General features: G+C 45.0%; 1 protein-coding gene across 7 annotated transcripts in view; it reads left to right on the top strand.

Annotated features, from left to right (window-relative positions):
- Window positions 1-25,849, top strand: part of Pex14 (peroxisomal biogenesis factor 14) — a 137,297-nt gene that overhangs the window by 92,721 nt on the left and 18,727 nt on the right. For 5 of the 7 annotated variants that reach the window (XM_004863598.3, XM_004863600.3, XM_087214458.1 and 2 more), the window contains one exon: window positions 17,192-17,320. The exons of the other annotated variants lie outside the window; for them this stretch is intronic. In XM_004863598.3, coding sequence (XP_004863655.1) covers window positions 17,192-17,320 — 129 coding nt within the window. The remainder of the gene's footprint in view (window positions 1-17,191; window positions 17,321-25,849) is intronic. 7 annotated transcript variants of the gene reach the window in all.

A 25,849-nucleotide genomic window follows, 5' to 3' on the forward strand; every position in this document is an offset into this window, starting at 1 on the left:
GCTTTTTAAAAATACAGTGAAATTGGGCTGGGGATTTAGCTCAGTGGTTCTGCTGCCTGCCTCGCAAGCGCAAGGTCCCGAGGTTGATCCCTGGTACCAAAAAACCAAAACAAAACAAAACAGTGAAATTCATGTAAACACCCCAGAAGAGGCTACATACAGATGGATTACCAAACATTCCTAGTTAATTCTTTTCTTATGCATTCTCCCTCAAAAGCTTGATGAACATTTGAGATAATTTAAAATAATTGAGATATTTACTGGAATTGTGTTAAACCTATAAATTAATTTGAAAAAGTTTTTCCTTTATTTTGGTCTCCTTTTATTTCTCTTTGCAGGATTTCTTTATATAGAACTGGCATTCTTAAAGATTATTATAGTAATTTTGTGTTTCTCATGGCTACTGTGAAAGCAATTATTTTCATTTTTTAAAAATTATTGCTAATGCTGAAGTATGGTCCTGATTTTTTTTTTTTTTTGTACCGGGGATCAAACTCAGGACCTTGAGCTTGCATGCCATGCAGGCGCCAGAACCACTGAGCTAAATCCCCGGCTGGTCCTGATTTTTAATAATATTTATTATCTATCAGGCCATCTCACTGAACTTTCTTTTGATTAAATTGATTTGTCAAGATCTTTAATTGTATTATCTTTCTCTCCTTTTTTTTTGGGTGCTGGGGATCGAACTTGGGTCCTTGCACTTGCGAGGCAGGCTGCTGAACCACTGAGCTAAATTCCGGGCCCCTTTAGTTGTATTATCTACAGTAAATGATTATTTTGTGAAATTCTTTCCAATTTATAAAATTTAATTTTATTTCTTGCCTTAGTACATGGGCTGAAACTTAAGAATAGTATTGTTAATGGTGACAGTGATAATGAGTTTATGACAAATACGTTGTTGTTTTTTTTTTTTTTTGACAAATACGTTTTTAAGGAGAAAGGGGAATTGTCACCAAATGCCTCTTGGTGTTGTTAAAAATCTGTAATCCGTAAGCACCAGTATGCATTATGCACACTTTCACAGTGAGCACCTGTTCAGTGAATTGGTCAGTGTTTTAAGCTTTGGATGGCTACAGTGATGGGTAACACAAATAGTATAGGCTCAACAACACTAAAACCTGTAGAAAACCATACCAAAAAAGAAGGAAAGGAAGGAAGGAAGGTTGCAGAGGAATCTGACAGCCACAAGAATATTCTGTCTCCTATAGAGAGTGATTGCAACGGAAAGTGCTCTCTTCCACTGAGGCAGCGAGGGAGGCTGTGGTGGAAGAGGTGACCCAGAACAACGGCCGGCTCAGAGTAGGGCTGGGAGAAAGCTACTCTGGTCGGGTGGAAGGAGTGCCTGGGCTGAAGACTCACATCTGCTGGCTCTAGAGCAGCAGGTGTATCAGGGGCCAAGGAATAAAGTAGTTTGCCTTTGTACAGAGTGAATTTAGGGTAGCAGTTTCACCCTGTCCCCAGGGATCCTTGGAGATTCCAAAGAGACGCTTCAGGGACAATGAATCAAGAATCAAGGTGTGGGGCCGGGGATTTGGCTCAGTGTTCCACCGCCTGCCTTGAAAGTGGAAGGACCCGAGTTCGATCTCCGTTACCAAAAAACAAAACAAAACAAAAAAAGAATCAAGGTGGGACTCTGGGCTTTCCCATGCCCTCGCCACCCCTCCCCACATCTGCGCAGCATTACTTTGTATGTATTCAGGTTTCTATTTGTTTATTTTTTCTACACAATTTTTATTAACCAGCAAATAGGTGTCAGTGGAACTGAGGTGTTCTAGGTACAGGGACCATAGTGAATAAAGCAGCCCCAAATCCCTGCCTCTGAGGAGCTTAAGTTCCAAAGGAAGGGAGGAAGTGAAGAGCAGTAAGTAGAATAAAATACACATGGTGTAAGTAGGGTAAGAACACCAGAGTTCTTGACAGGTTACAGGAAAGGTCTGAAAAGGCCCCTTCTAAGGTGACATTTTGAGCAAAATCTTGAAAATGAGGAAGCAGGCTCTGCAGATTTCTGGAGAAAGACTTCTAGGAAATGAGAACAACTTGTGCCTAGAGAAGACTCGTGTCTGGCAGATTCCAGGAACAGAAAGGAGGCCAGGGCATAGGCAAGTGGGCAAGGAGGGAGGCGAGGTCACAGCACCATCAGGAAGCCGGGTGCGTGGCAATATTCATCCCACTGAGAACGTGGGGTTTGCTCCGAATATGGCGGGAAATCATCGGAGTTTCAGGCAGAGGTGTGATTGAATGTGACTGGAGCTTTAGCAGGGTCACCCTGGCTTTTGCGGTCAGAACAGGCAGTGGGAGGAAAAGGGGGGAAGAGGGGAGATTACACAAGTGGTAAGGAGTCTTCAGACCCCTGAGTAGGTTTTAAAGTAAGTCCAACAGGATTTACCTGATTGATTGGGACTGGAGTATGAGAAAGAGGTAGAAATTGAGGATGACTCTAAGGCTTTTGTCCTGTGTAACTGACTAGAAGCTTGGAGTTGTCACTAATTAGGAATAGAGCAGTTTGGTGTGGGGCAAGATCATGAGCTTAGTGTTAGACATATTTAGTTCCCAGAACTTAATAGACATCTGAGTGGGGGAATCAGGTAGACAGATAATGTGAACTGAGATCAGAGCAAAGTGGTGAGCTTCAGGGATACATTTAATAGTGAACTTCTTGATGTGGGTAATTATATTGTGGTTCTGTATGAGTTTAACACCACCCCGCTCCTGCCTTAGATCAGGAAATGCGTACTGAAATAGGAAGGGAACATTGTATCTGTGATTTAGTCACAGACAGTTCAGGGAAGTGATTCTGTAGATAGGTTGATAGGAAATAATAAAGCAAACATGATAAATATAGCATTTGAAGAAACTGGATAAAAGCTATATGGGAATTCTTTGTACTATGCTTGTAACTTTTCTGTATGTCTAAAATTATTTCACAATAGAACATTTTTAAAAAGTGAAGGAAGCTGGGTGTGGTGGTGCACAGTTGTAATCCTAGCACTTGGGAAGCTGGGGCAGGAGGATTGCTGGAGTTTGAGGCCAGCCTGGGCTACATAGTAAGACCCTGTTTCAAAAAAATCACAAAAGAAAAAAAAGAATGTCTCTCTTGTGAATTTTAAGGCACTTGGTAATTGAAATGCATGCCAGTCAACAAAAGGAAGAATGGGGGGGAGAATGTTTAAAATTTCAGGATTGTTGGGAAAGTCATAAATTTATCGTTTATTTGAAACTCTAGTAAGTCAAGGATGTATTGTGATGGCCAGGGCACTGGTTCTCAGACTCTTCGGTCTCACACCTTTTTACTCTTAGGATACATGCTAAAACTAGAGAGGGAAGGTAAAGAAATTTGAAAGCAGAGTATCTCCCCCAGCTATTTAATAATTTTAAAAGAGAGATAGTAATTGTATAGTGGAGAAACCCATCAGAGTTACCTTAGACTACAAGGTAATAGAGGGAAACCTGAATGAAAAAGAAGGCAAGAAATGAGGGCATTCAACAGATCAAAAGAAAATAAATGGTATAATGGAAGATGTAAACCCCCAAATTTCAATGCTTATATTAAATGTAAATGGACTAAATATTAAAAAGAAAGGTTTTTTGTTTGTTTGTTTGGGGTTTTTTTTGGTACGGGGGATCGAACTCAGGACCTTGCTTGCACTTGCCAGGCAGGCACTGTGCCACTGAGCAACATCCCCAGCCCAAAAGCAGAGTTTTTCAAGATTATATTTAAAAAGACTAAATCTCATTTAGTGCTGCTTAAATCGTAGGCATCTTTAATAGAAAGACACTTAAGGATGAAAAGTAAAATTGTGGACAAAGGTCCACCATGCAAACATTAACCAAAAGAAAGCCACTACTGAGATCAGATAAGGAGGACTTAAAAGTGAAATTAGAGATAGAGGAGTGGAATGGTGGTACATATCTGTAATCTCAGCACTCTGGGAGGCTGAGACAGGAGAATCACAATTTGACCCCAGCCTGGGTTACTTCTTAGCAAGTTAGGGAAACCCTATCTTTAAAAAGGCAGGGGGGTGCTCACCTCAGAGGTCCTTGATTCAGTCCTCCGTGTACACGTGCACACATACACACACGTGCAGGCAAGCGCGTGCACACAGACCACTAGTAGAGATAAGGAAATTTCAGACAAAAATGCAAAAGTGCTTAATCACCAGGAAGGCTATCATTTCTAAATATGTATGTACCTAATGATGTAGTTCTCTCTATATAAAGCAAAAATGGGCACTACTGAAAGGGGAACTAGACAAACGTATCATAAGGTTTGGCAGTTTTAAATACCTTTCTTGATAGTTGGTAGTACAAACACAAACCAGTTTTGATTCTAACAACATAACTACAAACTTCCTGTACATACAAAAAACACGGTGCCTAATAAAGATGGCAACTATTTTAGTGAGAGGTGTTCCACCTCATGAGTCATCATGCAGATTAAAACCAGATTGAGATGCCCTTCATAGCCAGCAGTAGGCCAAGGGGAAGACACCGAGTACTTCCTTGGGGTGGGGCAGCTGTGACCCCCTCATTGCTGGTAGGAGAGCGAACGGGTACAATGCTGCACTTTGGTAACTGCTGATAGCATCCAGCTGAGCTGGTTGGTCTGTGTTCTGTTGATGGATCCAGCAGCGCCTCTCTGGAATACACTTGCGATGTTGACACTAGCACTGTTCCTCCATTGTCTAGGACCAGAGAGTAGCTGGGTAAGTTGTGGCCCATGTACTATGCAGGAATCCAGTTCAGGAGTGAGAATGAATCAGCTGTGCAGCAACATGGATGATACCCACAGACCTCATGTTGAGCAAAAGAAGCCCTTTATGAAAGAACATTTTCTTTATTTTTAAGAACATTTCCTTTTAAAAAAAGAATGAAGGGCTAGGTGTAATGGTGCGTGCTTGTAATCCCAGCTCTTGGGAGGCTGAGGCAGGAGGATTGCTGTGAGTTTGAGGCCAGCCTGAACTACACAGTGAGACCCTATCTCAGAAAACCCCCAAAATAAAAAAATAGAAAGAATGAAGGGAGGAGAATGGTGAAAATAGAGCTTTTGCAGACGGGAAGAGGACCAACAGTTGGAAGGAGCAGGGAGGGAAGGGAATGGTCAGGGCTGAAAAAAGAGAGAGAGAGAAAGAATTAAGATCTGTATGTACAAGGGCTGGGGATTTAACTCAGTGGTACCCTGCCTGCCTCGAAAGCGCAAGGTCCTGAGTTCGATCCCTGGTACTGGGGGGTGGGGGAAGATGTGTTATGTACCTGCATCAACTGTCCACAATAATTGTTAGCATTATGAGCTGGAAACATTCTAATAATAAGGTACTTTCTTACTACTTTATTTCTGTAAAGCTGAAACAAGCCAACTCAGCCTGTGGTAGTAGAAGTGAGGTGGTGACTGGAGGGGACAGAAGGGGGTAGAAGCTGTTACCCTGTTCATCCATCTGGGTGACACTGGTGTTCTCACCATGGAAAACTTGTTGAGCTATACGCTTAAAGATGCTTTTATATATGTGTATACAATGCCCGTAAAACTACTTAAAACTATAATGAGACCCTTCTTTGTTTCTTTTTTAAACCTTTCAGTATGAGGAAGATAGCTTCAGGTATCGACAACTTCAGGTAGGCAGGGTTGTGGGAAGTGAGCACGCACACGCCGGTGGAACTGAGTGGAGCAGGCACTTAGAGGGCTGCTCATCAACACTTAGAATTAAAGCTGCAGCTAGCGGATTCTGTTCCTGGGGACACACTCACACACGTACAAATCACGAACAAGGTCTCTCACTGTGGTTTTGTGTATAGGAGTAAATGCTCGGTAGGGGACAAGTTTAATAAGTTATGGTGCATCCATATAATGGGATACCAAACATACTGCCCTTAAATAGAATAAGGGCGCTCTAAAAAGATACTGATGTGGAATGTTCTCCAGGATATGTTAATTAAAATAGCAAAGAGAACAGTGTGTACAGCATGTTATCGTATGTATAAAATATACATACATACCATGTGTGTGTACATACATGCTTTTACCATAAGAAACCAGTAGCAGCAGTTTCCAGGGAAGGATATAACTGGGTGATCAGGTGGCAGATATGGGAAGAAATTGCATGTCACTATACCATTTTGACTGTAGAATTTTGTGCTGTGGGAATACATCTATTAACCCATTTATGCCAAAGATAGAACTTTTTATATGAAATTCATGTATGTTAACTAGAGAAAAATTCAAGGAATAAAAATTTGAAGGGAAAATATTTCATTATGTTCTGTTGTTATGGGCATTCCAAAAATGGATCACTAGGCATTGAAGGGTTAAATATTAATTTAAAATAAAATGATAAAAAATTCCATTATGTAGAAGACTGGTATATTGTTTCTCAGTAAACCCAACATAGCCACATTTTCCTTTATGTGGAAATAAATCTTTGGCTTAACAGCAGGCAACATGGTGGGCTTTGCATATAGGTAGCAAGAAATATGGGGGGAAGCTGAGTGTGGTGGTGCACAACTGTAATCCTGGCACTCTGAGGGACTAAGGCAGGAGGATTGCAAGTTCAAGCCCAGCCTAAGGTACTTAGTGACTTGGTGAGATCCTGTTGGTTTTTTTTTAAAGGGCCAGGGATTTTTGCAAGGGCAAGGTCCTGAGTTTGATCCCCAATACCAAAAAAAAAAAAAAAAAAAAGAAAATATATAAAAAATAAAAAAATTTTTAAAAAGGAAAGGAAAAAAGAGGGGGAACCACCTGTTGCAGGGTGCTCAGATTGCAAGTGTGATGGGAATGAGGCGATGAGGGCACCTGGCTGGTTCAAGCCAGACCCCCCGTGCTTGCTCAAAGACTCATGGGATGAATGGAGCGCCTTTCCCAGCATATGGTGCCATTGCTCCACCCCCTTAAAAAAATCTGTACAGTGCTGGGGATTGAACCCAAGGCTTCGGGCATGCTAAGCAAGTGCTCTGCCACTGAGCTGCACTCTCAGCCTTCCCTTTCCTCCTGAACCATGTATAGGTTGAATTCAGATCAAATTTTAAATGATACTTTATTGCTTCCCTTTGTTCTTTTTAAAAATGTAATTGAGATTATGCTATGAATATACCATTTGCCTTTTATGTCTTATGTATCAACCATTTTTGCATATCTGTTCCCATTTTGCATAACTGTTCCCATGAACATAGAACAATATTACATCATTGAAATGTGTCATAATTTGCCTAATCATTCCTGTTGCACCATTTCCATCATTTAATTTCTTTGCTAATAAAATATGGTGATGAACCATCCTTGTCCATAAGTCTTACACTGCATTTTATTGTTCTTAAAAGTAAAGTTGTGGAGCCAAAGGGTATTTCAGTGTCTGGTGATAGAATGCCAGGCTGCCTCCCAGCACCACACCCTGGCAAGCAGTGGTCCTTCTCATGTCTAAAGTTGTTTTACGTTGAACAAAATTCAGTTGTAATAACCTTAGCGCTGCATCTAAATATTCGCCAGAAGTCAGGGACGGTGGTGCTCCTTTCACCTGGGGAGAGACCTGGAATATTCTCCCCTGTGTTGCGTGGCATAGTGGCGAGGGGCTGGGCCTGGCCCAGTCCTGGCTGCCGCTCGCTGCAGCGGGCCTGGAAGTGCCTGTGAGCCTCAGTTCCTCAGCTGCAGATAGGGAGGAAAAGTCCCCACTGGCCCCTGAGTAGGCCCTGCACAGTCCCACAGGGCACCTGACAGGGCACCTGACACAGCCCAGGGAGCCCCTCGCTGTCCATCTGCACAGGGGAAAGTATAAAGCACCTTAAGACACCATCTGGCACCGGCTTTAACGCATCTCTGTGAAGAGAAGTAATAAATGATTTTTGCTTTTTCTATGTTTTTGTTTATTTTTTATGTTTCCTGCAGTTGATGTGTTATTTTTCTTTACTATCAATATATAAATTTATCTGGGGAAACACATACTTTTATTTATTTTTTTTCAGCCTTGGGGATCAGAGCCAAGGCCTGGCACATACTAGGCAAGTGCTTTAGCACAGAGTTACTTGCTAGCCATGTTTTACTTTGTTTGTTTAGGGATGGGGTTGCCCAGGGTGGTATTGAGCTCCTGGGTTCAAGTGATCCTCCTGCCTCAGCCTCCCCCAAACCTCAGACTATAGGTGCACACCACCGTGCCTGGCTCTCTCAGCTATATTTTAGATAATATATTGTAGATGGATACAGAAAACACACTCATCCAACATAAGAAATTGGGGGCCTGAGGGAGGTTCCTATTTAATAGGTAGGGAGGATGAGACCTTACCTCTCTCACATTACCTCACAAAATGAGCACACAAATGTTTATGGATTTGGTTGAATACTACATATTTATATTAATAATGTTGACAGTAGCAGCCAGTACTACATATGTTTGAATTAACAAACAGGTGGTGGCAAAATAATTTATGTATTGACCTATTAGAGCAGAGCATGTTTTAATGTGTTAATCTCAGATTAGTTCGAGGGCTTTGAAAAACCCTAGTAGCTACTTGATGGTTTAAAACTTTAGGAAGTAAGTTGAATGACAAATAATAAACCTTCTGATCACAGAGGTAAGGTCGAAGATGTAAAAAAACAACAACCCTGAAGGAACATTTGTGGCATTCAGCCGAGTGACTGAAGAGTATGCCGTGGCATGCTGAAGTCTTGTGACAAGGTTTTCTTTAAGGAACAGAAATCGCCACCTGATTTGTGTCCCTCAGTAGAGCTGTTTTCCAAATCAAGCTGTGTGGAGGAACATATGAAATGGCGTATGGCCATCCTTCCCATCCCAGAGCAAATGTTTGTTTTGTTGCAGTGATGGAAACATTTCCATTGGTGAAGCAAATATTTAGAGCTGAAAGAAACATTTGGGCAGCCAGGATGTGTCAAAATAGAACAGATGTCTGCCTTTTAAAAACACATTAAAAAAGCCACCTTGTACTTGACTGCTGTGCTTGCAGCCACAATGGGTTAAGCAAGAAATTAGAAACCATCGTCACCCCAGCCCTGGGCACAGCTCTGTCTTCCCTGTCTTTCCCTGGTTTTTCTCTGGAGAAATTGGGGATAACCATTGGAAGTGACTCTGTTCAGGATCAAGGTTTTGGTGGTTTATTTCCCCCAATTATTTCTTTGTTCTTAAAAATAAATTTTAGTTAATTCCTTTGAATCACATTCATTCACTTGGAACAAAATTCACGAGGACAAACAGAGAAGTCGGGCTCCAGGCACTGGGCCCCTCCCATGCTCAGCCTGTTACCAGTTTCAGACTTGGTCTCCTTTTCCTTTATTTAAATGTATGTATGTTCTTTTAAAAAATAATTCATATATTTACCCAAATTTATTTTTCATCTGATACATAATTGTACATATTTCTGAAGTTCATATTTATAGGGTACCAGGTGATGTATTAATACATGTACAAGTATATGTTGTGTAGTGTTCAAGTCAGGGTAACATCTGTCTCCTCAAGCATTTATCATTTCTTTATGGTAAAAATGTTCGAAGTCCTTCCTTCTAGCTTGTTGAAGTATACGTTATTTGCAGTCACCCTCCTGAGCAGCAGCACCCCTGAGCTTCTTACTCCTCTCTACCTGTGACTCAGTACCTGTTGGTGAGTGTAGAGATCTCATGTTACCTGGTTTCCCCATTCTCCAGCTATTCTTTTTGTTCTTCTTCTCTTTGGGGGTTTCATTCTGCGACTTTGCTTATTGAAATGTGCAAAATGTGCTGGCTATGTCAGGTAGCAGAGGGCAGAGGCTTGCCAGGCTGCCCTGGCGGCCTGGAACAGTACAGAGAGCCCTAGGGGGCCGTCCGGTGCTGCCTCTGGGGCATGACTGGCCAGGCCAAGGGAAAAGAAAAAGGAAGAGAAAAACAAAGGGATGGACCACACGAACTTGAGCTTTTCTTCTGGTTCTGAATATCTTTGGTTGTCAAAGATGAGTTATTTAAAAACAACCTTCCCTATCTCTCTGAAGCAGGAGCAGGAATGAAGTATTGTTAAGAGTGTTTATCAGTTTGGCCTTTCCACATAGGCATAAACATGTGCCTGGTTTACCTGGCCTCTGGCCTGTCAGTGGCAGTGCTTCCTGATCATCCCCTGGTCCCCTGAGGACACGGTTGCCCCCCTCTCTTGTTCTTGTTCCCCGTATGGCAGGAAGCGCTGGCTTCTTAGCTTGTTGCTGAAGATCTGCTGGTGTAGACTATCTATCTTTGACGTGCAACAGTATTTAATCCTCTGGAATTGATGATCAAATATCTAAAGTAACTTCTCTCTGTTTTTATTTCTGATTTAGCAGAGATGGATTAAAAGGAAAGAAAAAACTCTCTAGACTGTATAGATCTAAAAATAGACATCATGGATGCTGATTGGAACCCCTCCCAGTCTTTCATAAGAGAGATCTCAATTTGTGGTACACAGAGGGGCAGCTCGCTTCTGTCTTGTTCACCAGTTATACTACTCCCCAGAGAAGCGCAATGAATTTTATAGAAAAGTTTCCTCCTTAATGTGGAAGGAGCTAAACTCAGTGCCTGGTGGGGCTGGAATAATTTAGGGCTCCAAAGGAGCCCATCTGCCTTGTGGAATAACCTGTCAAAAGCAAATGTCCAGAAACTTTTGATCTTGGCTGATGCGGCTGTGTCATTGGTCCTGCTGGACGCCAGGCCCGGGACCCTCACTGGTCTGCTCTGGAATGAAGCCTCTCCCCAGAATGTGCCTTTAGTTCCCTGCCGAAGTGGTCCTCCCACTGCTGCTGTCAGGGTGGCTTGGGATCTTGCCCCTGCTGTTCTCATTCCCTCACTGACCCTTTGAGATCTCCAAACTGGGCCTTGGCTGAGTTTTCCCACCCCCTCTGCCTCAGAGAGAAGACCCTCTTGGTTGACTCGAGGAAAGCAGATCTGCCCTCTTCTGATTGGAGTGCAAACATGCCTGCCAAGCCCCTTGTCTCTAAGTTGGCAGTGAAATACACTGTGCGCTGGCTTTTTACCCGGTGATTTATACTGGAAGACGTCGTTGGGTGATATCCAGTGTCCTTTTGTCTTTGTATTTATTTTTCTTCCACATTTAATGTATTTAAAGGATATATTATCTTTATGGTTCACTGGGATAAGGAGGGGATTGGTGCAAGTTTTAATGAGAGGTCTTCCAGTGAGTGCTCTGTGCTGAGATGAGAATTATACTCTGTTAGATACCTTTCTTTCTTTCCTTAGGTGGTAGGAGGCAGTGTTTTGCTGCTTTTTGAAATAGCGTTTCTACCTAACGATTTTTAGAAGGATACTGAGAGGGCATTCAGTTTCAGGGCATCATCAGCAACTTTTTCCTGTTGTTTGAACTTCCCTCATTTAAGCCGAGGGGAAAGTCTCCTGTCCTGTTTGGGAATTTACATATCAATATCAAGATGGTGGGAGCCAGCCCGCCCATCAGTTCCTATAAAAAACTCTTCCATCCAGGCTAATGATACTTCGAACGAGTTTTCTCAAAAACTGTTTCCACTGCTTGGGGATAGTTAATCAGTGGAGAAGAAAACGTTTGGCTTATTTGCTTAATATTTTAACCAAGTGAATTAGACAGGTTGGGGGGCTGGGGGAGGGGGATTAGAAAGTGGGTGGGGGCAGCCCCATAAACAAGGTGATATATAATATTTTTTTTGTTCTCCTTTTAAATAAATACCGATCAGCTTTATGTTCAGAGACAATAGGAGCCGTTGGCTTAAATTTGCAGTTTACTGTATTTATGGCTGTAATATCAAGGTGCTGCCGTCGTAATTTCATGCCCCAATGAGAAGAGCAAGGTCGAAGCAAATGCTTCCATCGGCATCTGCTAGCACACTAACTCATAAACAAGGCCCGGCTGGATCAGGTGGCACGGAATAATACAGGCTAATGAAATACAGCACAGCTTTCCATTACTGTTAGTTTTTACAGTGTCGTCATTACGTGTAATTTATGTTTAAAAAATTCAATTTTATACAAGGCAGTGGGAAATAGGGGTCTACAGGTCATCCGACGACTTTTAGAGGCTCTGAGAGTCCTTATTGTATTCTACTGTTCTAACAAAATGTTAATAAAATAAAGTAAAAATACTTTTTCCCTTTCCCCTCCCCGGAAGCTCTTCTGAGAGAGTTGATTTTTCTTTTAATTTGGGGAGTATTTCTAGCCAGCTGTCTTCTCTGCCTCATCTCCTCCCAGAGTGTGCCCGGGCAGATAACTAGTTGTGCTCTCAGAGAGGTGACCCCGCTCATCTCCGTGAGTCCCAGATGAATTGCCCGAGTCCCCAGCCCCTAACTAGGGCCCCAGGGCCTGTGTCCTTTGTCACCGTCCAACTCTGCAGTTGTGTTAGTGCCAGGCTGCGCTAGGAGCACTGGGCTCGGGCGCTCATTACCTTTCATATTTTCAAACTATTCCTAATGGTTCTGTCCTGGTTGTTCGTTGACCTGAATGAGGCAGAGCACTGCTGTCACCTACACAGGGGCAGACTGGGGGCAGTGCCCAGCACTCACTGGGGATAGCACTGAGGTTCCTTGTTCTGAACCACACTTGTCTAGAGGGTCCTACAGAAGAAAGCCAGCCTTCCCAGTGCCAAAAGGGTCTGAGGCCTAGGAAGGACCCTGGGTGTCAGGGCCCTGGCCAGAAGGGTGCAGCTGACAGTCAGTCGGATCTTGTTTGCATTTTAACAGAAACCTTTAGAAAAAGAAAACAGATTATCTGCTAGAGGATGAAAGTAGGCAGGTGTGGCCACCCTGAAGCATTCAGGGCAGATGGCTGTAAAAGCCAGCTTTATTGATCAGTGGTACGTCCTATGCTCGTTCTGTACTTTTCAAACCAGCCCACCCTGGAGAAAGTGTTGGAGAGGAAATCCTTGGCCCCAGTATCCTTGGGGCAGCAGAAGTCTGGTAAAGGGAACTGAGTGTCCCTGAGATTTTGGAAGTTGACTGCAGAGAACCGAGAGACTAGAACCCCAGTTCTGGGCTCATCAGATCTTCCTTCACTTGGAGTGCTTAAATGAGAGCTCTCGCTTGGCTTTGTGGATCAGGCAGCTGTGGCCTTGGCAGGTGAGGTGGCACTGTGCCTCCCAGAGTTGGCCCAGCGTCCGGCTCCCGCTCGCCTGGACAGACCCCTGGACTCTTCCTCCTCCTCCTGGCTGAAGCCAGTGAGTGCGGAATAACTGGGTGGGACTCTCTTAGTGCTGTTCTCTATCGGTAATAACGTTTTAATTGTCACTGCTGTACACCCGGCCAGGTGGCTGGTAGCGCTTGAAAATCACTGATGGCAAAAGGGCAGTTACTGGAAGGCCATCTAAATGTTAAATGCTAGTGGCATCAGGTAATGCAAAATGACACCCGACTAAGAGAAAAATTTAGGCTTTATTAAAATGGACTAATTTTTCAAAGGCAGCAGCTAAAGGAAGACTTTTGGTAGATGGGGAAGGGAGGAGGTTTGCATGCCACAAGACGGTGAGCCCTTTTGCTCCCATCTCTCCGTTCTGCTCCTCAGCCATTGCTCTGTCCCTCTGTGGTTAGATTATTCCTTGCAGATAGCAATCAACTGGAAGGAAGTGTGTGTGTCTAATTTGCATGAGATTATTTAAAACAAAAAAAAAGGTCTGCATTAGTCAGGGTGATGGTAAACAACGCAAAGAGATGCCTTTTATAATATAGCCTGTGTCTCAGCTTTCAGAGCCAAATATAATTCACTTACAATTGGCAGTTTCCTTTATTATTCCTTTTAACCTTTTGGATTCTGCAAGGTCTCAATCAAAGATCTGCGCTATTTATCTCAGTGGGGGTGGGTGGCAAAGATGGGACTAGGGCACCTGGATGTCTCTTGTATGAGTCCTATGGCAGTGTCTCATCCCAAAAGGCGGGGTCATCTCTGCCCAAGAGCCGATGGCTGGAAAGACAGCTAGCTGTGCTGTGGGGGAAGCAAGGACCCTGCTCCTTCTCCAGGTCCCTGGTGAACCCCAAGTCCTTGTCAGAGTCCTAGTGCTGGCCAGTCCTCCTAAGCCAGGGATGCCCCAGAAGAAGAGGACACTTGGGGTCAGAGGCGCCCATCTATGAGTGGCACCTGGATTTGATCTGGAATTAGGATCTTAGAGAACAAGATGGGGACAGGGGTGCTACATCTTCGCTCTGGTATTCAGAAAGTTGTCCAGTTGGCCTTTGCAGATAGGACCCAGAGGTTAAGTTGCTGTGTTGTATTAGTATCAGTCCAAACAGCGTTTGTTGGTCCTGGTGATAGATAGGGGTCTGTGGGGTGCAATGGGAGAAGGAAATGCAGTCCTTCTCGAAACCTCTTTCACAAAATTCAAGATTTAAAACAGGTTCTGGCTGGGTGTGTGGTGGTACACACTTGTTAGCCCAGCTAGTCGGGAGACCGAAGCAAGAGCATTACAAGTTTGAGGCCAGTCTGAGCAATTTAGTGAGACCTTGTCTCAGAATTTTAAAACAGGCAAGGGGGACTGGGATATCACTGGGTAGAAGGCTTGCTGACCATGTGTGAGTCCCTGAGTTCCATCCCTAGTACTGAACAGGGTAAGAAAAAGACGTTAAGATCTGGATTTGTTACCTGATGTCTGTAACTGTGGTGTGAGAGCGAGTCACCAGGCTGGGGTGGAAAGCCTGGGGCAGTCACTGTGTCACTGTTCTCCAGAACAAGTGTAACTTGGGGCAGTTTCTGCCTTCCTTGGACTTTGAGTTTTTATCTGATGAAGGAGGGCAGTGACTGGGATAATGCTCCAGCTCTGAAATGATATTATCCAATGAGATTGTTAAAATGCTTTTTTTTTTTAAAAAAAGAATGAGTCATTTATTGTAACTAAATCAAAACCTTGACTCTCCTGGGGAAGTAGGGATATCAGAATTCCAGCCAGTGTAAATTTAAGAGCATCAGATGATAAGGTCTGAAAAATAGGAGCTTGGAAGGAAGTGCTGATGCCCTTTAAACCGAGGCCTCACTGGTGGGCTCAGTTGTGATAATGCACGGAACATGTTTTATTAGGAAAATAGGCTACGTAAAAGCTCAGGGCCAGAGGGCAGAAAAACGGACAGGGAGTCCTGTTCCTTTAACCAGCTCCAGCTCTCAGGGCCGCAGCACAGCCTGTAACTTACTGTATATTTCCCCAGCGTTAAACATTATAGTACTTGTTTATATTTGAAAGAGCCAAAAGGGAAAATGAGAATGCAACTGAATGCTCCTTTTGGGAAAATTATCCTCATTTGCAGCCAGTGGCTGACAAGGCACGCGAACCACCAGGTTTATAGAATTCCATGGTGTACCAGTGACCAGCAGCCTGTGCTGACGTCGCAGATGCCGCTTTCTTCTCTAGTGGCCGCTTATGAACTGGTTAAAGCAATGTCTTCCCTCCTTGAGCTTAGAGAGGGGTGCCCCTTCCTATTTAGGAAGAGCAATCTGCAGCCACTGCACACGCGAGAGCCTGAGAGGCATAAGCTCCAGGGAGGTGTGTCCTCTGTCTGTCCTGGCTTGTCTGTCTGTCCTGTCCCCGCTCTGCCTGGGAGGAGAAATATGGGAAAAGCAGGCCCTCTGCAGCAGGCCGGGCATGTAGGGTGGGGTGGGGGGTGTCCCCTATCCAGCCCTGGTCTACTCAACTTTAGTTTTTGTGCTTAGAAGCTGGTAAGCGCTATTCATCTGCCCTGGGAGAGCAGTGCTGTCAGGGGTCCCCAGTAGCACCTCAGACCTGCAGTGGCGTGGCCTTGCCTGCTCCTACTGGCTTCATGGAGTGTGCAAGGAAAGGAAGGAGGAGAAGACCTAGAGTTCAATGGCGACTTAACCTCATCTGCTTAGTGCAGAGAAGAGGAAGGGCCCAGGGCTTTTTCGAGTGGTCCGGGCACTCCCTTGGCCAGTCATGGTAGGGCATGAAAACTTTGAGGGATGGCTGCAGTCAGCTCACGCCAATACGCAGGGCTGAGCCTCGCTCTAAAGCATTAATGTGCACCATCTATTAGCCCCTAGGCACAGAGTGCAAGGCACCACGCTTTGAAGATGCTGATCCTCCGAACCGCCTCATACTTCATCCACCCCCAGGGGCAAGTATACCATGCTGTGGGCCTCTAATGGAGAGCTACCGACCAGATGTGGAAAAGCTCTCGGCTCTAGTTTAAAAGCTCTGTGTTGCAGTTCAACTGGAAATTGGGATTCCCGGAATGGCGTGGACTGGCCTGAGTGTCTCCTGCAGACTAGCAGTGACCTCCTACTTACTTTTCCCACTTGCCGAAGTAGAGAGCTTTTGTAGGCACCGTTACTTCCTGAGTAGACCCTGTGGGCAAGTTCTTCTCATACCTGGGTGCCACACTTTGTTCTGGTCTGTGGATTGGCAGGTGCCCTCATCCTCTACCCTGGAGCCAGTTTCCCCAGTCTGTTTGCAGCTATCCTAACTGGGCCCCCACTGGGAATGGGGTCTTCATGGCTTCTCACTTGCCTTTTATTCCTCCATGGGCAGAGCCTCTCTGCATGTTACAGCCACTGCAGATGGCACCATGTTATTTCCTGAGGTCCCATGTGCAGTTTGGGTTAGCGTGTCGGGAGAAATTAAAAAAAGGAAAAGAAAAACTAGCCAAAGGCGATCCAGGCAGCCTTTCATAGGCTAGAGCAATAATCATCTGAAAGTTTGGGCCTGGCCTTGTTTTGATCTGTTTTCTTGTTTTATTTTCTTCTTTACATCCTATATCCCATTCATACTAATCACAGTCAGTCCTGATTTTTCTTTTTATTTCTGCATTTGTCATAAAATAAAGCAAATTATTCCCGTCTCCTGAAACGATCTAGACTAATTAGTCGTCTCACCCAATAATTAGTTTTTTGTTTCCCTGTCTGTTTTCATGCATTATTGTTAGTTTTTTCCCCTCTTTTTTTAACACCATTACAGATTAAAATGAGCCACATTTGCAGTTGATGGTATCTGTTTTCGGGGGAAGAATGTAGAATTGCAGTACAGAGCAACTTCAAAAGCAGCAATAAACTCAAGGATAAATTAAGGAAATTGAATGAGCCACATTTGGAAGCAGTGTTGAGGCTAATATTCTGTCGCTTAAGGTTAAATTGCAACTGAGAGAGGTTCCGGAGAATCCCAAATTGGGAAGGCAGCTTGCTAGGATGCCAGGCATTCTGTGGCTGTACGAGCCTTTTCTATGGTGAATTCTCTTGCACCCGTGGCCATGGGGCAAAGGTACTCACCTGCCATTCTGTGCTTTTTCCCAGGGCTGACCGATGAAGAGATCGACCTGGCTTTTCAGCAGTCGGGCACTGCTGCCGAGGAGCCCGCGTCCTTGGGCCCAGCCACGCAGGTGGTTCCTCTGCAGCACCCCCACCTCATTTCGCAGCCATACAGTAAGTGACCCGCTGCAGCTCCTGCACTGACCAGCGCTGGGATTCAGAACTCCAGCCACGAGCTGTTCTGCGTCTCCCAGGCCCGGCGAATCTGGGTTTCTCCCATTTTGAGTGGAAAGCTCTTGGGTTTTCCCAAAAGACACACCCAAGTCCTCTTCTACACAAACTTCTAAGTGTATGACAAAGGTCAGACAAGGAACTAGGATAAATGAGGCAGTTGTGTTGTTTCAAATATTTTGGTTATGTGTAAGAAACTATAAAGCTGGGATTGGTTCTGTTTCCATCTTCTCACACCAGTGCTTTGAAGGCCACTGTTTCCCGATAACAGCATGAACATCTGATTCCTGGATCCGTTGGCCTTTGCTCACAGAAGTCACCCTTCTCTTAATTTTGGGGGGGAAGAGGTACTGGGGATTGAACTTGGGACCTTGCAGTTGTGAGGCAGGAGGTGGAACCACTGAGCTAAATCCCTGGCCCCTCTTAATTTTTGTTTTTGAAGTTAATATCGGGTCTAGGCCAGCCTTTCCTCTGCTCTCTCCCGCCGCCTGGCTGTGCCGGTATAGTCACATGGTGGCAGCCTGTTAGGAAACTTCAGATTCAATGTGAAGGTCCTTTTTGAATGTGGCTTTTAATTATTACATGCGATCATGACCCAAGAGGGTTTCTGTTGTTTTTTAAATGAAAACTACTGTCCTAATGAATGTGCTAATACATATATACCTCTAAAATACAGCCAGAACTTCTTTTTAAGCCACTTATAAAAAGTCAACAAAGGTTAAAATTGACTCTGGAGCTGTGGAAAATAGCTCAGTTTTGTTGCTGTATTGTAACTCAGCATTAGCTCTCTCATCTTTCAAAATGCTTTTTTCTGTAATTGTCTTCAGTTTGTAATTGTCTGTCTCAGTTTTATTTTTAAAAATGATATAAAACAGTATTAGACACCAGGTTTAGAGAGACACATTTTAAAATGAGAGATTCATCTTGGTCCCTGAGCACACGGTCTGAAGCCACCATCTTTCTTGTGGTTTTCACCTGGCCCTCCTGCAGCTGGGCAGGTGGCCTTCGGAGGACAAGCAGCCCACAAGATCTTTCCTCCCACAAGGCTGGGCTGCTGGGCTGGGCACTGAGTTGGCATCTCCTTTGCATGGCACAAATATGTCCACTTCTTTTGCTTTCCGAATACAGCTGAGTGGCTGAGACCAGGGCACTTGCACCCAGGTGTCATGCTCATTAGTGCCTTGCCTGAGAAACCCGAAGTGTTCTGACCTCTTTGGACGCAGGGACAGGCCTTTCACAGCAGGCCCGTGTTTGGGCTCCTGAGTCACTCACTACCTGCCGCTTGTCAGCATGGGTCTTGTTTCTCCTTCCTGGCCAGCGGTATATCAGCCCTTTGTATTTGCTTTTGCTCTAAACTTACTTTACATGTTTCTTTTTAAGCAAAGGCTCATTCTCCACCCTCTTTCCTGAGTTGTGTCCTTAGGCCCAGCCATTTAATGGGATTTGTTGAGGATAGGCGGTGGCAGCTGGGATGCAGAATTTTCTAAGATGCGCATCTGTTCTGTTCCAGCTGTTTCCTCCCATGGCTTAATACCAAACAGGTCTCTTGGCTACTTGGAAACTTCTTGCTCAGAACAAATCATTCTGGTTGGCCAGAGGTGGCTTAAAATGGCATGTGCTTGCCTGTTCCCCAAGACACAAAGGGTTACGCTGTTAGTCTTTCTGAGAAAGGCAGAAGAATGGGGTGGGTAGCAGGAGGTTCCGTCATGTAAACCGTGCAGATCACGCTGAGGGGAAGCCTTACACTGCAGGTATTTAGGTAGAAGAGTTTCTGAGTCTCCTAGCCCTAAAAATAACATACATCGTCTTAGAGACAGACTTTTGCCTGCTTGACATTAGTATAAAAACACTGAGAATGGCACATTTAAGTACCTAAAGTTTTCATTTGTCACCTAAGAGCTTCATTTTTTGAGCACCGTTACTTTGTACCTTTCTGCTTCAGGGACGACTCTGCCTCTTCACTTCTGTACTTTTGCCAAGAGGTGTCAAAACTGCTCCCCCCCCAAAAAAAAGCTTGATTTTGATTAATATAGAGAAACAAGACTTTGCCTGACTGATAATAAAACTGATAAATGACATTTGAATTACTTGTAGCGGTAATTTATTACATAAAATATCTTTTATTTGACATGCGATTAGTTGCTGGAAGCATCACTCAATCTGACTAGTTTAAACATGCTCTGAAATGAACCCCAGTAAAAACCAGGGCTGTCGGCTGCTGGCGTTATGAAATATACCAATCTTGGAGTGAGGAAAAAATCTGACTTTAAATATTTAAATGATTAATTGGGTTTATATATTTTTTTTACCTTTCTAACCCCCTTAATTACAAGCAAACTCAGGGGAGTTTCTGAACTAGGTGTGTAATCTGCATGCTTATCACCCCGGCATTGTCTGCATCCAGAAGGGATTTATGGGCTCTGTTCATGTGTGTTCCTGCCCGTTCTACACCGAGGTCCCCAGCAGCCCTTTCCTTCCTGTTTCTTGGCTTTTTAAAGACATTCCAGCTCTGAGCCAAGCCTAGAAAATGGGATTCCCTGGGCCCAGCCCAAGAGCTTTGTGTCAGGGGAGGGTGGTCTCTCCGAGACTTTTCCTGGGGGCCAGTAGTGCAGATCTCGGGGTCTGGAGCCACCGCCAGCCTTGCGGTGGCAGATGTGCCACTGGGACCCCTGATGATGTCTGTGCTTTCTGATGGTTGTGGTTGACCTCAAGATGTTAGGGGATGCCAGTGCCAGTGAAGAGCACATGGAGCCCAGCTAGAGCAGTGCCATTCAGTTCCTTGGTGTTTATCAGGCCCCAGGATGCTCAGCACTCTGTCATATGGGAGATTCAAATGTGATCTTTAAGAATCCTGCAAGCTCTCTGGGAAAGATAAGATAAACTCTTAAGAAAAAGATAATAATATAAGACATTGTGATATAATGCCAAAATTAATTACACAGACAAATTCCACAAGATTATAGAAAAGAGAAATTAATGTGGGCTAGAGAGTCAGGGAGGCTTTGTGAAAGTGGCAGGAGGCTTTGTGAAAGTGGCAGGAGGAAGCATTGTGTCATCTGGTGTGAGACTAAGCCAGTGTTCCTGGAGCTTCAGAGAGAGCCTGGTAAAATTCAGAAGTCAGGCTGTGAGTTGAGAGGAGATTCGACATTCTCTGTTTCTCATTTTGGTTTTTGGGGGGGTTTTTTGCTACCAGGGATCGAACTCAGGACCTTGCACTTGGAAGGCAGGTGTGGTGCCACTGGGCTAAATCCCCAGCCTCTGTTTCTCCTTTTGGTTTCTTTTGGTTTGACTTCAAGTGGGGAAACAATGTGTATAGCCCTAGCCTGGTCTTAGACACAGAGTCCTGCTAAATGCTGACCTGAGTGATTTGTGCCAAGCTGATTTTTCTTCTTTGACCCCTGGACAGACAAGCAGCAAGGGGCTTTGAGATACAAGCAGGGCCACTGTGAATTTGGTAGGGTAGTAATTTCTTTCTTAGGCTTGATTAACTCCTTGCCGCCATCTTGGATAAACAGTTTGGACCCCTTCACAGACTGACCCATGGTTTCATCTGCTTTTCCTAAAATAGGATGTAAATGTCTGAGGCTGCTGAAAGGCTTTGGACCATTTGATTTGAAATCTTGAGTGTGTTCTTTCTTGGTTTGCTTGTTTTGCAGCCCTGTTTAATAACATGTACTTATCCTGATTATCTTAACTCATGGAGCAAGCACTTATTATTGAATGCCTACTGTAGGAAGGCACTGTGCTGGACCCCAGGGGTGACAAGATTAACGAGGTGTGTTAGTCATCTTTCCATTGCTGTAATTCATACCTGAGAATATCCACTTATAAAGGGACAAGGCTTGTTTTGGCTCACGGTGCGAAGGTTCCAGTCCATGACTGGAGGGGCCCTCCCTATTGCTTTCAGGCCTGTGCTGGGAGTACCGATGCCAAGGGCAGGGAGTGCCTGGCTGAGCAGCATCGCCTGTGTCATGGCCCGGAGCAAGAGAAAAAGGAGGGAGGCCTCCCACTCCCATTCTGTTTTGGTTTTTTGAGACAGGGTCTCACTGTGTAGTTCAGGCTGGCCTTGAACTCACTATGAAGGTCAGGGCTCAAGCTTGTGGTGATTTTTCTGCCTCAGGCTCCCAAGTACTGGAGTTACAGGGTGCATCACCACACCCTGCTCACTGTTCCCTTTGAGCACAAGTCCACAGGACCCTAAAAGCCCCCATTAGGGCCAACCTCTTAAAGGTTCTGGGATCTCCGGGTGACATTTAAGATCCGGAAGCGAGCCTGGCAGTGCTGATGAGGCAGACTGGTGTGGAGATGAGACAGAGGAGGGCAGGGACGCTCCAGAGAGCCTGAGGACGGCAGTTGCGGTGAGCAGCCCGAGGACAGGTGCACACAGACCCAGCGCCGAGAGCTCTAGATGGTTCAGAGCTGCAAGGGCAGAGGGAGGCGCCGAGTTAGCCTCTCAGAACACAGCTCACCTTGCTCATTGTTGAAGCTGTTAGCTGTGTAACCATATTATTCTTAGACCAGCATTAAAATTGCTTGTATCTTCTGGCAGATCCGTGGGGTGCACTGGCCTGACACCCTTCTCATCTCCTTTGTCCGGCAACTCCATACTGTTGGACCAGGTTGGGGTCAGCTGTGGACTCCCCTGGGGCATCTCCCTGTCTCTCTCAGCCCCTGCTGCCCACCACACTATACTTAAATGTTATTTCAATGTCTTTCCTATTAACTGTGAGTTCTGAGGCTTTTTTTTTTTTAATTCAGTAGTCTAAGGCTCTGACTTAGCAGGTATTCTAGAAATGCTGGTTGAATGGTGGTAGAAATCTGCTTGAGAATTGCAGGGCTGCCCTGTGTTAGCGGTAGCATGAGCCAGAGCCCCAGCAGCCCATCAGTGGGACCTTCTGTGTGCCCAGCCCTTGAAGGCCACTCTGGAGGAAGCAGGGGACTGGCCTTGCCTCCGGGACTGTGTTTAATGTAGAGGGAAGCCTGTTGCCTGGTGAGGGCCGAGTAGACTAACCCATGCTCTCCTTTACAGTGGGAATGTTGAGAAGAGACTCTATCAGAATTTAGGAAGAACAAAGGCGAGGCTTCTAGAGGGAGTGGGACTTAAATTGGCTTTGAGGGTCAGTAGATAAGTGGACCTAAGAAAATAGAAGAATTTTTCTCTGTTACATAAAGGTAGGGCATCCAGGCCACCATGGAGGCCCTGAAGAAGTGGCAAACCTTCAACATGCATGCCACAGTGGGCTGTTATCAGGAAAACTCTATAAACGGTTCGCCATCACTGCCCTAGAGTCTTCCCCAGTGCTTTTGGTCCCTCCTTTCTGTTCTACCTCCAACTATTCCTCAGCCATCCAGCCAATGAGAAGGAGCAGAAAGGAGGAGAGAGCAAGCTGCCTTTTGAGGATACATCTTGGAAATTGCCCGTGTGATTTGCACTTTGTCCCCGTCAGTCACATGGCCATACCTATCTGCAGGGAGGGCTGAGAAATGTAGTCCTTATCTGTAGAAGCATTTGCTCTGCTTTTTATGGCCCATAGAAAGTTTGAGCTCAGATGAATAAGTTCAGGGTAATTGTATTAGTCACTTTCCTTGTCACTGGGACAGAATACATGAACCCACCACTAAAAGAGGAAAGGTTTGTTTTCGCTAACAGTTTGTAGAGGTTTCGGTTCATTGTTGGCTGGCTCCAAGGCAGAACAGTGTGGCAGAAGGGTCTGGGGGAGGAAAGCCGCTCACAGCCAGGTGGACCGGAAGCTCCATGAGTCAAAGGAGAGCTGGGGGGGAGATAAACCCTCCAGGCCACGCCCCCGGTGACCACCTCCTCTAACCCAGTCTCACCTAACAGTGAGTCCCATACAGGTCCTCCTAATCGAGTCACCTTTCCAAGGCCCTGCTGATGACCATGCGAGGCTTTGGGGGCACTAGATGCGAGCTACATGGCTAGCTGCAGTGATGTTCAGAAAGTTTTAGCTGGTAAATTAGGTGGGTTTAGGGTTGCTCATTTTCTTCTTCATAGCATACAAATATTATACTCTCTTGTGTGAGTCAGAGCTTTCAGGGTGAGTTTTGGAAAGTCACATTAGAATCCCCAGATCTTGCCTTTTCTCTTCCTCTCAGGTGCTAACTGTGCAGAGACCTGAGCACCAACCGCTGGCCACTGACCTCATCCACCACTGATTCCCACGAACTCCTTTCTTTTAAAAACATTTTGCACAGGCTTTTAATTTTTTTAGATCAGCTTCATTGAGGTATAATTTACAGAAACTAAAATGCGGCCATTGTAATTGTACCATTTGGCTTTTGACATGTGTGCACCACATTCCCCACACCCCAGAAGGCTCCTTTGTGCCCCAGTTCCAGTCAGCCCACCCCACCCTGCCCTGAGGCCTGTGAGAGCACTCTCCAGGGTGGGTAGAAATGTAATTGTATTGTGTGCACTCCTTTGTGGCTGGCTTCTTCTTCTTCTTCTTGTTTTTGGTCCTGAGGATCGAACTCGGGACCTTGAGCTTGCAAGGCAGGCGCTGGAACCACCCCTAGTGACTGGCTTCTTTTGCCAGCACAGTGTTGTTGAGATTGTTCCAAGTTGCTATGCATATCAGAACTTCCTTCCTCCTGCATCTGTTGTGTAGCAGGTCCGCTGTTTATTCATGTACCAGCTGATGGACTGTTATGTCCAGTTTTGAGCTACTATGAAGAAAATACATGTGAACATTTGCCTACAAGCCTGTTTTTTTTCCATACTGAGAATTGAACCTATGATCTTCACTGAGCTATATCCCCATCCCTTAAATTTTTGGGGGGTGGTGGTACTGGGGATTAAACTCAGAACCTTGCGCTTGTGAGGCAGGTGGCCGCACCACTGAGCTAAATTCCCGGCCCTAAAATTTTATATTTTTGAGACAAAATCTCCATAAACTACTAAACTACCCAGGTAGGGCTCAAACTTGGGATCCTCCTTCCTTAGCCTCCCAGAATTCTGGGACTATAGGAGTGAGCCACCACACCCAGCTCATGTATAACTCTTTGTCTATCCTTTTATTTCTCTTGGGTGAATGCCTAGGCGTACAGTTGCTGGTTTTTATGTGTAAAGTGTATGTTTAGCTATGTGAGAAACTGCTAAGCTGCCTTCCAAAGCGGCTGCGCCCTTTTACATTCCCACCAGCAGTTTGAGTTCTGGTGTGGGCTCCTCACTGACAGCTGCCGTTCTCAGGGTTTCCTAATGTGTTAGCAGTTTTACTGTGTGTGTTCTGGGGTCCCCCATGGGATGACTGATCAGGCTGGGCCTCCGTGTGCGCGTAGCTCATTTGCACACCTTCCTTTGCATCATGACCGTTCCGGTTGCCTGCCGGTCACTGGCTTCTGACTGCCTGAGAAGAGGTCAGGAATAGTCACTCCAGTCTATAGCCGGCCTGCTAGCCGGCAGGAGCTTCCTTCTTTGTTTTTGTTGCCACTTTGGGGAGGGAAGAAAAGGTCTTTTGTTTTTTAACATTGGCTTTTGAAAAGAAAGCAGAATATTTTGATGGCATGCATTTATCTTTTGTTTTCCTTTTAGAATTCATGGTTTTTTTGCCTTATGTAAGAAGACTTTGCCTATTCCAGGATTGGAAAGACTTTTCCTGTGTTTTCTTCTGGAGAGAAGTTTTGCAGTATTAGTTTTGTTGTTGTTGTTTTGCAGGGCTAGGGATTGAACTGAGGGCCAGCGTGTGTCAGGAGACTGAGCTGCACCTCTCTGGGGCTTTACCTTCTCTGGAGACCGGAGACCGGTCTGTGGTCCCTCCCAGTTAACTTTCCAAGTGGTGTCAAGTGACACCCAAGGTTCATTTCTCTCCTGCGGAGGTCCTGTTGTGCCAGTACCTTATTTTCAAAAGCTTGTCCTAGCCCCATTGAGTTTTTTTTTTTTTTTTTTTTTTTTGGTACCGGGATCGAACTCGGGTCCTTGTGCTTGCGAGGCAGGCAGTGGAACCACTGAGCTAAATCCCCTGCCCCTGAGTTTTTTTGTCTTTTTATCAAACATTGATCAACCATGTACGCATGGGTCTCTTTCTAGTCTCTGTTTTTTTTCAAAAAGAAAAAATGTTTAAGAAATAAAGCTACAGAAGTATCTTGGGTGTCATGAAACTTCATTTCAACCTTGCAAGTCAGTGATTTTTAGGAATGTTACCACAAGCGGTACCATAAGTCAGCTTTAGAGCACTGTCAACCCCCCTACCCGCAAGATCCTTTGGGTCGCTTTACTGTTAATCCCAGTTCCCGCCTTTAGCCCCAGTCAACCGCTAATCTGCTTTCTATCACTCTACATTTACCTTTTCTGGACATTGAGGGGAGGTGGAATCCAGAAGACGGGATCTCTGGAGCTTGGCTTCTTTTGCTTAACATAGGAACTTTGAGGTTCATCCATGCTGTAGCATGTATCAGCACCTCACCCCTTTTCATTGCTGAGTAGTATTCCATTGCATGGATAAACCTCATTTTGTC

The sequence above is a fragment of the Heterocephalus glaber genome, unplaced genomic scaffold (genome assembly GCF_053883595.1).
Source record: "Heterocephalus glaber isolate CG9 unplaced genomic scaffold, H.glaber_assembly_v1.0 deba00001447, whole genome shotgun sequence".
NCBI classification, from domain to species: domain Eukaryota; kingdom Metazoa; phylum Chordata; class Mammalia; order Rodentia; family Bathyergidae; genus Heterocephalus; species Heterocephalus glaber.